This window comes from Heterocephalus glaber, unplaced genomic scaffold (assembly GCF_053883595.1).
Source record: "Heterocephalus glaber isolate CG9 unplaced genomic scaffold, H.glaber_assembly_v1.0 deba00001509, whole genome shotgun sequence".
In the NCBI taxonomy this organism is placed as follows: domain Eukaryota; kingdom Metazoa; phylum Chordata; class Mammalia; order Rodentia; family Bathyergidae; genus Heterocephalus; species Heterocephalus glaber.
In genome coordinates this window covers 3,675,344-3,689,679 of record NW_028258325.1, presented here as the reverse complement: position 1 = coordinate 3,689,679, position 14,336 = coordinate 3,675,344, and the positions used below count along the sequence as shown (strand labels likewise).

The window sequence follows — 14,336 nt, the reverse complement described above, 5'->3', positions numbered from 1 at the left end:
ATTAAGAAAAACAACACAAATTCGGGAGAAAAGAAAAGCAGAGGAGAGAGCAAGGGCCTTCTCCTTCCCACTTTATTGAGCCTTTTATATATCCTCCTTCATTACCCACAGCCTCCCTCCCTTCCTCCCCTCATGATCTCGTGACTAATTATTTTTACAGAGAAAAGGTCAAATATATCTTTACAATTCCGGGAATGTTACTTTCTCGTCCAGCAGACATTCAAATCCTTTCTATATTCGTTGTTTTCTTTAAAAGTCAACATCCTTGTTTTTGTACCAGTTTCATATCCTGGCTCATTATGTTCTTATCTGACTCAAGAATCTCAAGGGGTTTAGGAGTCTTTCCAGGGTAGTTTCAACCCTTCGCTCTCCACAATCTTCCCTGCACCCAACTTCACTATTCACTACCGACAGGGCCACTGCAGGGGGGGAGGCGATAGCCACCTCCCAGCTGTTCCCTGATTTGCAAAAGACTACCAGCCAGCTTCCCTTCCTGCTGGGAGGCCAGCACCAAATCCCGGTTCTAACTCCCACTCGCGACCCTCAGCTAGTTCAAAGTTAGGGAGCCGCGGTGTCAAGCCCCGCACCCCAGCCTCGGGACCCTCAGCATGGGGAAGGGAGGGGACACGAGCGCGCCACCACGCCTGCGCGACCCCGAGCCCGCTCCACGAGGGGCGTGGCGGTAAAGAAAGGGACGTGACTGCGAGGGTCTGACCTATCAGAAGAGGCGCTGGAGCCCTGCGGGCGTGGCCTTCGCGGTTTCCCCGGAAACGCCCGGAGCGTGAAGTTGCGTAGAGACCGAGCAGAGCCTAGAAGAAAGCAGGGAAGGACGCAGGCGGAACGAGGCGGGGACAGAGGGAGGCGGCAGAGTCGCGGCCAGTATAGGGACAAGGGGCTGGCGGTTTCTCCTTTCCCTGCGTAGTTCAGGAGAGCATGATCTGCGGTGGAGCCCGGGGTAAGGAGCACCTCCGTCACCAGGGGGAGCGGTGGACACGCGTGAAGGACAGTCCTGGCTTTGCTTCTGTGTCCCCGATGTGACAGTCTCGGCTCAGAAGTCATGAGGCCAAGACTTTCCCCCACTTGTCTACTGGGTAAAGAGCCTGGCTGCGTGGACGGAGGAAACCGTTTTTTATGCCTCGATTTCCCCCTATTTTTCTATTCGTGTTTTCACCACATGAAACATTAAATGTCCAATACCATGCTTTAAGTCTTAGATTATGAGTTTCGTTTTTGTTGTTTCTAGTCCGGTACTGGGAGTTGAGACAGGCTGTCTCTAAGTGTTGAAATTGTCTGGGGTGGGCCCAAACTTGCAGTCCTCCTGTCTCAGCCGCCAGAAGGGCTGAGATTACAGACTCAAGCCACCATTCCCTTGCTTTTTGTTTGTGACAGGTCTCACTTTGGCTTCCAGGCTCTTTTTTGATACCGGGGATCGAACTCAGGACCTTGTGCTTGCAAGGCAGGCAGCCGAACCACTGAGCTAAATCCCTTTGTAAGCCACCCTGGCTTCGAGTTTGCAATCCTCCTGCCTCAGCCTCCTGAATACTGGGGTTACAGATGTGTGCCACCATACCTTTCATGCAGTGTTTTAAAATTAATACTCCATTCAGTTTATGGGACAGGCAGTGGAACCACTGAGCTAAATCCCCGGCCCTGCATTCAGTTTAGAAAAGACAGCTTTTAATGAAATGTTTTCACATAAAGGAATATGATCCAGAAGCTGCTGTGCGGCCATATTTGTTACTGGGATTTCATTATAGTCTAAAGTTTGGAAGTTCATCCTCGTGCTTTGCCATCTTTTTGTGCGTCCTGGAATTTGAGGACAGAGGTCTACAGGTGAGGAGATGGCTGTGTCTGTTGAATCAGGAACCCAGATTCCAGTCGCAGGTGTGACTGGCTCCTTTAGGTAAAACTGGGGATCCTGGGAGATTCTTGGCCCCCAGTGGTGGGGAGGGAGTGGGGCTCTGAAGTGCACTGGTCCAAAGGAGGAAGCTGGGTTTTAAGGAACTGGCTATGTAACTGGTGGGTGACAGAACGAGGATGAGTTCCAGGGGCCGGCATTCGATGACGGGGAAAGTTCTTTCCCTACTGCAAGGCTCCAAGAGCCCAGAGGGACTGGCAACGGAGTGTGGCGCTGTAGTCACCCTGCTGAGAGTCAGGATGCGGTTTCCAGGTGATGTGCTCAAGCCCAGACTTCAGACGCTGAGACGAGAGATGGGCTTACTCTCAGGTTCACTTGTGTGAAACATAGATGCTGACAACCAGTTTTCAGAATCTTTATACAAATGACCGAAACCACTGGGTTAGGTGTTCAAAGGCCCATCAGAGTCAGGTATAGTGGTTTACACCTGCAATCCCAACACTCAGGAGGCTGAGTCAGGAGGAGCACCACAAGTTCAAGGCCAGCCTGGGTTACATAGTGAGACCCTCTCTCAAGGAAAAAGCAAAACAAAAGGCCCTTCGAAGTGGGAAGGAGGACTGAGCCACAGGAGGCAGAGCAGGAAGGGCCCTCCAGAAGCAGGTGGTCAGCCACCCATGCCCCACCTCCAGAGGCCGGAAGTGCATTCAGTCACCAAGCTTTCTCTGTGTCCAGCGAGTTCAAAGCTTGGCCAGACACTGGAGGGTACCAAGGACTTCTCAGAGACTGTCATGGATTGAGACACTGGATTCTGGGGCTGCTCCCGTGAACTGAGTGCTTGTAGGACTGGATCTGGTATTTGTAAGAAGCTTAGAACAGTGCCTGGCCTCAGGAAGAGTTACCTAAGTACTCGGGGAAGCTGAGGCAGGACAGCCCAGCCTGGGCATCTGTAGCAAGACCTTGTCTCAAAATATAAAATAGACACAAGTTATCTCGGTAAAGTGTGAGCAGGGGAACCAACCAAGATCCACAGGAGACTCAAGAGCTAAGGGCCACAGTGGGGGATCATGGAGCTCAGTAGGTGCAGCCTCCAGCCTGCTGAGGCTAGGGAAGCTAGGTTTTCAGTGAGGGCAACCGCCCTCCGAGAGGAGGCGCAGCTGCAGCAGCAGGGGGCGCCTGGGGCGGTGCAATTCCAGGACCGGGCGGGAAGGTGTGGCCTAGGACCGGCTGTGGCCCTGGAGCTACAAGACCCGGAGGGGTGGCGTCCGCGGTCCTGCCGGGCTGCCGCGGCCGGGCAGGATTCCACTGGCGTCGGTGCCTTCCGGCCTGACTTGTTTTCTCCAGGCTGCTCCGGAGCCGCAGTAACTGTGAATGTCAACAAGTTATTTGGGAGAGAAGCTGGCCCGGTTTTTTATTTTCTACACTTCCCAGTATTTAAGGTTCATGAAAGTAATATGAAGGGTCAGTAAAGATTGAGCCGATCTTTAAGCCCAGGTGTGGGGGTCCTTGCCTGTCAGCTCAGCACTGGGAGCTGAGGGAGGAGGATCGAGTGGTCAGGCCCAGCCAGGGCAATTTAACAACTTAGCTAAATTTAAAATAAGGGGAGAAATGAAATAAAAGAAATTTTTAAATTAAAAATAAAAAAGGGTGGCGGATATAGATCAGTGCAAAGGCCCTAGGTTCAGTCCCCAGCACTGCAAAAAAAAGGGGAGGGGGGACCAGGTTTCAGTGTTTTTGTTTTCTACAATTCTCAGTATTTATAATTAATAAAAAGTAATATAAAGAGTGTCAGTAAAGGTTAAAAGTACAATATTTACCGGTCCTCAAAGCTGTCGGGCCATTGACTCGGTAGTCTCATTTCTTGGGGCCCAGAAAGCCGGGGCGGGCAGGGAGCAAGCAGCAGGTTTCTATCAAGCACCGCCAGAAATTGCACACCGTATCCAGGTGGCTCTGGGTGGCGAGGGTCACTGTCGCTGAGGGCCAGCGTCCCAGGCACGCGCTTGCTTTGTGGTCCTCACACACCTGGCGGGATGGAGGCCTTCTGAGGACAGACTCACCAGTGTCCCTCCTCCGCCTCGGGAGGCAGCAGGCGCCTCTGGTGCTTCTCGGCCCAGACTCAATTCTGAGGAGAGGGCAGCCCCCCCGCCGAGGTCTCCCGGGAGCAGCATCCCAGCCCCGCTCTGGGGCCTCCTGGGCGCAGTGGCAGGGTCTCCCCATTACCGAATGTTTACAAAACTCAACCCAGAGCTCAGGAAACCCAAATGCCCAGAGCAGGCCCAGTGTAGGGGCAGGAAGGGCACACAGGGGCCTGGCTGCCTGGTCTGGGGGAAGGTTGACTCCCAATGTGGTGGGATTGTCAGATTTCCAAATTAGGAATCCACATTCTGGGAGTAAAATCTTTATTTTATTATTTTTTTCTGGTACTAGGGATTGAACCCAGGGCACTGAGCATTCTAGATAGGAGTTCCAGTACAAAGCTACAGCCCCACCCCCCTTTTTCTTTTGGGACCGGGCCCTGCCAGGTTCCCTACACTGGGCTTAAATATATGATCCTCCTGCCTCAGCCTCCCAGATAGTGTGGATTACAGCCCACCATGCAGGGGTTAGGGGTGAAATGCTATGTTTGAACATTGTTTGCATATTTCAATGCTATGTTAGCCAATACAATCTGTCTCTACACTGAATTCAGTCCAGTGGCTTTATATTAAGGTTCTGGAGATCCGGAGCATTGTATATATTGGGGGATGGATTTTCAGCAGTTAGCTCACGAGCCAGTCGGGGGCTGACTGTGCAGAATCGCAGGGGAGGCTGGCATGGGATGCTTTTCAGTAAGACAGTGCCGCAGCTTTGAGTTCAGATTCTGTGGGATGGAAACCCGGGCAGACTTCCTGTGTCCCAGGCTGGAGCAGGGTGCCTTCCGGAAACCTCTGTCCCCTCTCTCAGGGCCCTTACCTGATGGGACAAGGCCTACCCACATGAGGGTCCCTCATCTGCTCAGGGTAATCTGCTGGTTTAAATATCAGCTGCATCTGAAAAACATCTCCCAGCAACATCTTGGCTGGGGTTTGAGCTGCTGAAACTCTGTAGATGCCCTCGGGGTTGGACCAAGCCCCCCACCTGGGCCCAAGAGGCCAGACTGATACAGCTTAGTGGTGATAACTGTGCTTGGTGCTTCTTGCGCTGCACTGCAGGCCGCCCCGCACCTCCAAGCCTCCCGTCTTAGAGGAGCTGTGATCACCACTGCTTCCTAGGAAACGGATCTTACACCAGGGCAGAGCATTGGTCCACGGCATCCGGGAGCAAATAAAGGACAGCGCTGAAGTCAACCCGAGTGTTTGCCGGAGGTCAGGCTGCTCAGAGTGATATAGGGGAAGAGATGTAACTCCCAAACCTATTAGATATCTGAAATGCGAGTTTGTGTTCTCTAAAATCGAAGAAGGAATTCTAGGAACAACGGAGGCTAAGAGTAGAAAAAACTTATTGGGAGAAAGAAAGCTTCTGCCTAAGAGAGACAGAAGGGGGACCGGAAAGTGGGTTGCCCACCCACCCCACTTTTCAAAGATGTTTTATACAGCAAAGCCATGTGGTGAGGCGGGTACAAAGTGGGACAAAACTACAAGACCCAATGGAAATTTACAAGGTGGGGCAAGACCATGACCAAACAATAAGATTACAAGAACAGTCACCCAGGTAATATGGATTAAATGGGGGAGCAAGTCATGTAATGTAGCAAGCCTACAAGGATTTTCAGGAAGGGTGGGGGTCAGGGATATTGCCTGGAGAGGCCGAGTCAAGACCTTGGCCCCCACGCAGGTGACTGATACCTACTTAAGAATATCAATCACTGCTATTCATCCTAATGGGTGTGGTAGTTTCTCTCCTGCTACAATGCTGGCCTTCAGTGAATGTGTCTTCACTGTCCTCCCTGTTGGCTCCTCGTGGGCTGGCCCTGTCTAACTGCCTACAAGATACCTAATTAACTCACCTATCTGCAATAATAGGACCGGCATCTTTCTGGGAAGACACTCAGGGGAAGACATCCGTGTGACCACACAAGCAGCAGCCACACTGCTGCAGCTGCAAGCCACGGAAGGCCAGGCACTTGACAGCCACCAGAAGCTGGAGATGGAGGCCCCAGGGGAACCAACCAGCTCAGCACAGTGCCTGCTGTCTGCCACAAGCACCAGAAAGCCGTTATCCTCACCCGCATGGTTGCAACATAGCTGCTGCTTCCCTGGACATCACTTCCAGGGTTCAGGAAGGAAGAGGAGATGGACTGAAGGGCTTATTGCATTCCAAAAGGCCAACCCCCTGCACACCCAGAGAAATAGCATCTGTCTGGGACTGTGGTGCAGAGGCCCCTGGCTGCAAGGGGCTGGGTGATGGCCCCAGGGCTCCCAGCTGGGAAGTCGTCATCCTGCTTGGCTCTGGGAAACTGGTTTTCTCAACTCTCACAGCCTCCGCCCTGGTCAAATATTTGCCTGAGGTATTATCAAGGAGGAAGCTGGTTCACTCAGGACGTGTTTAGGCAGCACCATATGGGGAGCAGGAGCCACGGAGCCTGGTTACTGCTTCCTTGCTCTGAGCCTGGGTTTCCCCGCTGCAGGCATGGGGGCTGTGGACGGTGGCAGGGGAGTCCGCTCTTCCTCCTTCACTTCCTGCCCCTGTCCAGACCCCGCCCCTCCCAGCTGTTCCCCAGGCTGGGCAGCTCAGGACCCCTGAAGCAGGTGTGGCCAGGGCCTCCCTGTCTCCTGCCTGGGCTCCTCATCTATCAGCCACACCAGCTGCAGAGAGGGCCTCCAAAGGGCAAACCCTGCCTCGCTTGGTGGGGCACGCTTGTAGTCCCAGCACCCAGGAGGCTGAGGCAGGAGGATCACTGAGAGTTCTAGGCCATCCTGGGCTGTATAGTAAGCTCAAGACCAGAACTACATAGTGAGAGCCTGCCTCAAATCTGCCCATATGCCCCCCTCCCCAGTTAAAAATCCTGGTGGCCTTTGCTCCTGCCCATCAGCTGGAGCTCTAGACCTAGAGGGGAGCAACAGGGCCAGCACCTGTGAGGGTCCCCCTGTAGCTGTGAGGTACAAGAGGACCATACTTTGGGGCCTTCCCTGGCCTTCTCCACCCCAAGCCACCTCCACCTTGAACCCCACTGTCCCTACCCCAGTGCCTGGGGTTCAGGCCTCTCTGTCGCCTTGCCCCATGCTGCTATCTCACCGCTCCCTCCAGCCCCTCCCCTCGCCTCGCTCCAGTTCACTCCCCAGGCATTGGTCAGGCCCAGCGTGGGCCCCGCCTTGCTCCGAGCCCCACTTCCCCTCCTCGGCCCCTCTCCCTCGTGGCCCCAGTCTGGCTGGGGACCCAGATCCCAGGCTCTGATCTTGCCCACCACGCATCGCTCAGCCCAGGGCTCGGCAGGACCCGGGGGCACACCAAGGGCCCTGGGTCACCCCCGCTGGGCCCAGAGTCCTCCTCCGTGCCCCTCCCCACCCCAGACTCCGGAGACAGGAATGAGTCACTTCCTGAGAGGGGACCCAGAGCCCAGTGGCCTTAGAGACAGGTCGGGGAGGCGGAGCTTGCCTGCCTCCCCACATACCAAAGGTTTTCTCCAAGACTTCCAACTCTCCCTGGTGCCAGATTCACTGGAGACTTTGCTGGCCTTCCCCATGCCCTGGCACGCGCAACCTTGTCAGAACCGGGCTGAGACCATCCCACAGGTGGGCAGCTCCCTGCTTTCCTCATCCTCCCCATCCCGGAGACGAGGACATGGCCCCCATGATTCCCAGGGCTTCCTCAGAACCCTGGTTAACAAGTAGGAGCCCCGTCATTCTGGTTCTTTGTCTGGTCTTTTGGTCCTGGACACCAGAGGTCCCTGTCCAGGTATCTGGATACCAGACTGGCAGCCGGGGGCAGGGGGAGCCAGAGCTCCTGGGGCCAGGCTGGAGGCCCTGCCAAGCACAGAGCTGGGCCGTTGAGGGGCAAGGAGCTGCCTCCTCAGCCTCCTGACCATGGGGCCCTGTGGAGACACCAGTCAGTCGGCAGGTGGTCCTGCCAAGAACTTTCTCCCCGAAACAGCCTTTCAGGTGTCCACCCTGCAGCCAGCCAGAGCCACCACCCCTAGCTCCCTCTGAGCCGTGGGTGTCAGGAAAACCCACCCCATCTGCCACCCAATTCCACCACCCTGTTGTGCTTCCTGATCTCCAGGACCCATGGGCACCTCAGTGCTGGCCCTAGTGAGCCCAGGTGCCCAAGCCTGGAGGATGGGAAGAAAAACGATTCCAAGGTGGCCAGGAACAGAGAAATGTGACTCAGTCTCCCTTAGGGAATGAGCTAGCTTTGGAGATCAATGCAACTTCCAACTTCTTCACATTTGGATGAATACAGTGCCGGTGGGTCTGGGAAATCAGTTACCTGTCCACATAGGTGGTCAGAGGGCAAAGTTCTCGCAGGTCACTTTGACTAGGCATTTCCTGTCATGATCACTCTATCGGTAATGGCCTCAAAGTTCTCTGCATTGAGACCCTAAATGGGCCGCCACGGCTTCTGCAATATGCTTGAAACCAAAACTTTGAAAAAGACACGTTTCTAATTAAATTATCTGAAAAGCATTTTTTTCCCCCAAGGAGACAGGAAGTGCAGGTTTGAGAGTCCCTGCTGCGGATCAGCACTGGCTGCTGCGGGCCACTCCCCGCCTGCCACGGTCACAGCAACATTCCCAGGTGTTCTCAGGACCCGTTTAAAGGTGTCATTAAAGCAGCCTACAGGTCTGATGCAATCCCCATCAAAACACCGGGTGACACTCTTCAAAGACAGGAAAAAACAATCCTGAAAGTCTTGTAAAAGCACCTAAGACCCAGAATAGCCAAAGCTCCCTGAGCAAGAAGAGCTAAGCCAGTGGAATCACAATACCCAGCTTCCAAACATATCCCTCAGCCATCCTAACGGAAGCAGCCTGGAACCAGCGCAGGGAGGAGGACAGGGAAACAGACCTTGGAACCCAAAGCAGCTGGTTCTGAACAAAGGAGCCAAAAATGCACGGGAGACAAGATGGTGGCTGTAACAGGTGGTGCAGGGGAAACCGGATCTCCACACGTAGGAGGTGGAAACTAGACCCTTGTCCCTCACCCTGCACGAAAGTCACTTCAAAATGGATTAAAGATGCAAAGGTAAGCTCTGGAATTTTGGAACCACTAGAAGAAAACAGAGGGGACCTGGGTACCAAAACCAAAAAGAAAACAGAGGGGAAACACTTGAAGTCCTAAGCACAGGCTAAGACTTCCTGAATGGACTCCAGTGAGTGGCCAGGAAATAATAGCGAGAATCAACGGGTGAGACTGGGTCAAATTAAAGAGCTTCTGCCCAGCAAAGGAAACAATCAGCAGAGTGAAGACTCAGCGACACGGTGAGGAAAACTTTTGCCAGCCACTCTTCCGACAGGATGAATGTCCAAGACACATAACAAAACAAACAAACAAAAAATCCCCCAACCCCCAAATAACACAATTAATAAACGGGCAAATGAACTGAACAGATACTGCTCAAGACAAGAAGTACAAAGGCCAAGAAGTAAAAAAATGTTCAACATTTTAAGCATTAAGGAAATGCAAATCAAAACTACATTGAGGTGCCAGCGCAGTGGCGCATCCCTGCGATCCCAGCACTCTGGGAGGCTGAGCCAGGAGGGTTGCGAGTTTGAACCCAGCCTGAGCAACTTAACAACCAAAAACGGGAGCCAGGGTGTGCAGCTGGGTGTGCAGCTCAATAAAAAGGCCCTGGGTTCGATCCCCAGCACTACAAAACCAAAACCAAACAAAAACATGCTGGTGAGGAGGAGATGCGGTGTGCACAGCTGGTGGGAATGTGAAATGGTACAGCCGCTGTGGAAATTGGTGTGGAGGGTCCTTTTAGAACGAGAGCTACCATTGGGCTGGGGATTTAGCTCAGTGGTTCTGGTGCCTGCCTCGCAACCGCAAGGTCCTGAGTTCGATTCCCGGTACAAAAAAAAAAAAAAGAACTAGAGCTACCATTTGATCCAGCTGTACCTACAGAAGGAGTTGAAGGCAGCATACTTAGGGACACTCAAACACCTGGCTTAGTGCAGCTCAACTCACAATGACCAAGATGCGGAACCAGCCTAGGCACCGTCACCAGAGATAAAGAAAACGCGGCATAACACACGGCGGAGCCATTCAGCCAGGGAGAGGAACAAAGTCGTGTCATTTGCAGGAAAATGGATGGAACCACGGGTCACCATGTGAAATGAAACACGCCAGACGCAGAGAGCCAAATAATCACACATTTCCTGTCCTGTGTGGGAGCGAGAGAGAGAGAGAGAGAGAGAGAGAGAGAGAGAGAGAGAGAGTGTGAAAGTAGAAGGGAGACTTAGAGGAGAGAAAGGAGTGAGCGGACTGCGGCTGAACAACACAGCTGATGGACATTACCATGGGCCGAGCTGTCAGAGCGCAGCCCGCCAGTCCCCTAACTACCGCACGCACCCAGAGAAGTGTCAGACGGCTTTTCTCCCTCAGGCCCACGCAGGTGTTACTCCAGCAGGGCAGCCACAGTCATCAGCGTCCCTCCCAGGCCCAAGTCCATCCGGAGAGCCAGGTCCTCTGCACTCCCACTTTGCAAGCCTGCTCTGCAACCCTAGAAAGCGCTGTCTGATGCTGTTTCAGCCTGGTTTCCGGTCGGTCTCTGGGCCGCTGCAGGGGTCGCCCCCGCCTGAGGTCCCCCCTTCCTGCCCCAGTGGTGACAGCTGGTTTAAGGGACCTCCTCCGGGAGACACCATCTGTAGACTGGCAGCCGTGGTGACCAGTTGCCTGAAATCTTGTCCCAGAGCCACCTGTAGCTTGGCAGGAAGTGCAGTGGCTGACAGTCACCAGTGGGGCCACGCTGCACCTCCACTGGGGAAAAGGTCAGCAAAGCAGTGTATCCGCTTACAACCAAGCCCCCTGTGCACCACTGGGTTAAACTCCTAGCACCCCGAATGGCAGAGGCCCAGGGGGCCTGGGGATCTGGGCCACTTGTTGGAGTACAGCATGCTGGGAGAGGCCAGGGCAGGACTTGAACCCAGGCCCTGGCCTTTCGAGGCCTGCATATCTGCTCCTTTAGCTGCTGTGGTTGGGGGTGGGGTGGATAGAGGGGTCAGCTGCTTCTCCGAGTAACCAGGCTGTTCTGAGAAGGGGGTGACGCGCCCCTCCAACACCCAGTTCGTTCCCCTCCCAGACATTCTGTCAGGTCCTGGGTGCCCATCTGCGGTCGGTTGGGCTGAGTTAATAGGCAGGGCAGGGCCCGTCACTCATGACTCACTCAACAAACACGCAGCAGGCCCGAGACGGCATGTGCTGCCCGAGGGAGGGGAGGGGAGGGGAGGGGAGGGCCCTCTGACTCAGGGTGACTCCCACACAGCCAGGCCCAGCAGCGTGGCTCCTCGGTGGCCGGGGCAGGGGACGCAGCGGAAAAGGCCAGCACTGTGCCCTGCTCGCCCCACCCTCTGTGTCAACAAGGCGGGCCTCATAAAGCCTCTGAGGCGGCCCGGGCCACATTTCCTCCTTGGCCTAACCAGCCCCAAGCCAGGCAGCAGAGTTGGCACCATGACGGAGCTGGAGACAGCCATAGGCTTGATCATTGACGTCTTCAGCCGCTACGCAACCAGCGAGGGCAGCAAGCAGAGCCTGACCAAGGGCGAACTGAAGACGCTGATGGAGAAGGAGCTCCCCGGGTTCCTACAGGTGGGGCCTGGGGTGGCGGATCTTAGAAGGTGCAGCTGCTGCTGCAGGGATGAGTCTGGACCCCACGTGGGCACACGGAGCATCCGTGCAGGGAGGGAGGGAGGGCCCAGCTGCTTCCCCGTAGGGCCCTGGTGGGATTCAAACCTGAGCAGTGGGGTGGGGCTTGGAGGAGAGTCCAGGGCCATCCCTGAGCCATCCGGGGGCGCTGTCCCTCTCCAGGGCTGCCGTCCACTTCCCGCTGCCCAGGCCCCTTGTCGCCTGGAATTAGTGGGGATGGCAGGAGCAGGGCAGAGAGGATCCATGGAGGCCCCGTGCGCCTGGAGGCTCGGCCTCCCTGGGAACCTCAGAGACAGTATGGAGTCACAGGTCTGGCGCTCAGGGAGGCCCTGGCCCAGGAGCAGCCTGCCTCTCCCCCAGCAGCCGGGGAAGTCTGAGTCAAGCCCTTTCCTGTCCCTCACCTCTCCCCCTTCCTCTCCTCCGCCCTCCATCTCCCTGTCTCCTGTGCTTTCAGGGCCCTCAGCTCCTGCCCACAGCTGAAAATGAAGGTCCACAGGGTTCAGCCCAAAGCAGTCCTTCAAGGGTGCTCAGCGCCTCCGAATGTTAGGGCTCTGGTTCCCAAATATGAACGCAAGGAAGACACTTTTTTTGAGACAGGGTCTCACTATGTAGTCCAGGCTGGCCTTGAACTTACCGGTGATCCTCCTGCCTCAGCCTCCCAAGTGCTAGGATTACAGGAATGTGGCACCATGCCCAGCCACGATTGGCTATTGTTTCAGATTTAACATTACAGCGTAAATTCTCACACCCGTGCTCATTGGACACATCTGCCCCATGCTGGGAACTCATGCATTGGGTGTAGATGTCTTGATGAGCATCTAATTTGAGGATTTAATGCTTGGGGATTTTGATCCAAAACATTGATTGGGGTCAGAGACAGTGATGGAGGGGGAGAGGTTCTTTTTTGAGACAAGGTCTCACTATGTAGCCCAGGCTGGCCTCGAACTCCTGATACTCCTCCTGCCTCAGCCTCCTCAGTGCTGGGACTACAGTCGTGAACCACCACGCCCAGCTACCTTCGAACAGCTTTGAGGACCAGTGCCTAGGCTAAGGAGTCTCCAAATTGGTTCCGTCAGAATCACCAGGGGGAACCTGCGGAACCAGAAGGCCAGGGCGCTCCAGCAGGCTGGCCCTGGGCCCTTTCCCACCCTCCCTCCTCATCGTTCTGAAGCCTGGCGGGAGAACAAGGGCCACCTGGGGGCGGGGACCGGGTGGCCTTGAGGGCCTCCTTCCCCGGCGCCCAGCCCGGCCCGGCGCCCGGAGCTCAGCGTTTCCCAAGCCCCGGCTGTCCCTGTGGCTGGGAGCAGGGAGGCCTGGCGCGTGGGCGCAGCGCCGCTTCCTGCTGAATTCCCAGCGCCCTTCCTTCTGCGCGGGTGGTCAGCGCCCCCTGCTGGCGACGTGCAGACCTGAGCGCTGGTCTGGTCGCCCCTGGTCCCGGGATGGGGCGGGGGCGGGGGGGGGGAGTTCGTCCAGGCTTTCAGACCCCCAGCCTGACCCTCTCAAAGAAGGTCCGGGACCTGGGTGCTCCAGCCAGGTGGCGGAGCAGAGAGGAACAGCAAGACTTCTGCGCTCCCTCCACACCTAGGGCTCCTCCCTGTGTGACCTCTGGCGGGTCCCCTGGGCCTCGGGTGACCCTGGGGCTCTGCAGCCCTAATCGTCCTCCTTGTGACACAGAATGCACCTTCCTTGCCCGGGGCTGTGAGGACCACGGGTGGCTGTGAAGTGTGCTCGGTGCAGGCAGCAGGGACACATTAACTCAGCGGGGCACAAGAAGTTGCGAAGTTCCTGGGGACTATCACGTTACAAATCCAAAAGCTGTCCCCTTCGGCACCAAACCCCCTCTTGCACAGCATAATCCGATTCAAACGTGGCCTAAACAATTATAGGTTCAGTTCAAGGCAGGGATCTGAGGGCACCTTAGGACCTCTAAAGCCTGCCCACCCGAGGCTGGGCCCCTCCAGCCCTGCAGGACATCCATGTCGCTGACTCTGGGCCTCTCTCTCTAGAGCGGAAAGGACAAGGATACTGTGGACAAACTGCTCAAGGACCTGGACGCCAACGGAGACGCCGAGGTGGACTTCAACGAGTTCATGGTGTTTGTGGCCACGCTCACTTCCGTCTGTCATAGTTTCTTTGTGAAGGCAGGACCCGTATGAAGCCCTGGGCTGCAGATTCCTGGCCAGCCGGTGCGTCAGGGGCTGGGGGCGGGTCCCTGGCTTCCAGGAACACTTGCTGCCAGGGCTGAGCCTGCTGCTGGTGTCCCTCTGATGAATAAATGCTTGTCAGATGGTACCGGTCTCATTTCCTTTAAGCCTCAGTGTCTTCCTCTCACAGAAACAATTTGCCATGGGCTCCCACCCTGATAGAACCACGAGCATCTTGGTTGTAGCCTCCCTGTTGCCCGTCTGGTGACACATGCGTCCCAAACCCAACAGGACAAAAAAGTTGTTGAGATAGTCATCCAAGTGTGGTGGACAGGCTACTGGCACCCACAGTTTTGTAACCAACTGTGGATGTGTTGACAGTTCTTAAGCAAAGCCAAGTCCATCCTGGTTGGCCACGGCCTGGCCCTGTCCAGCTTAACATGTTCCCTCCCTTCTGTCTGCTGCCTCCGACACACCTCTGTGGTCGGTCCCCACTGAATCCCACTCTGCTGCCCTAGATCTGCCTTCCTTCTGTCTTCTGGCTCCTTGCATGGT

The 14,336-nt window shown here is 55.5% G+C and overlaps 1 protein-coding gene and 1 long non-coding RNA gene across 2 annotated transcripts; both read left to right on the top strand.

Moving 5' to 3' along the window:
* On the top strand, nt 1–9,863 carry LOC147825051 (uncharacterized). The gene is made up of 2 exons (XR_015441256.1): nt 1–7,566; nt 8,473–9,863. It is a non-coding gene; the product is annotated as an uncharacterized LOC147825051 (long non-coding RNA).
* Nucleotides 9,864–11,244: 1,381 nt separating this feature from the next.
* Nucleotides 11,245–13,929, top strand: S100p (S100 calcium binding protein P). The gene is made up of 2 exons (XM_004847324.4): nt 11,245–11,580; nt 13,644–13,929. The coding sequence occupies exons 1-2, from the start codon at nt 11,443–11,445 to the stop codon at nt 13,791–13,793; spliced, it is 288 nt and encodes a 95-aa protein (XP_004847381.1). The 5' UTR covers nt 11,245–11,442; the 3' UTR covers nt 13,794–13,929.
* Nucleotides 13,930–14,336: the final 407 nt, after the last annotated feature.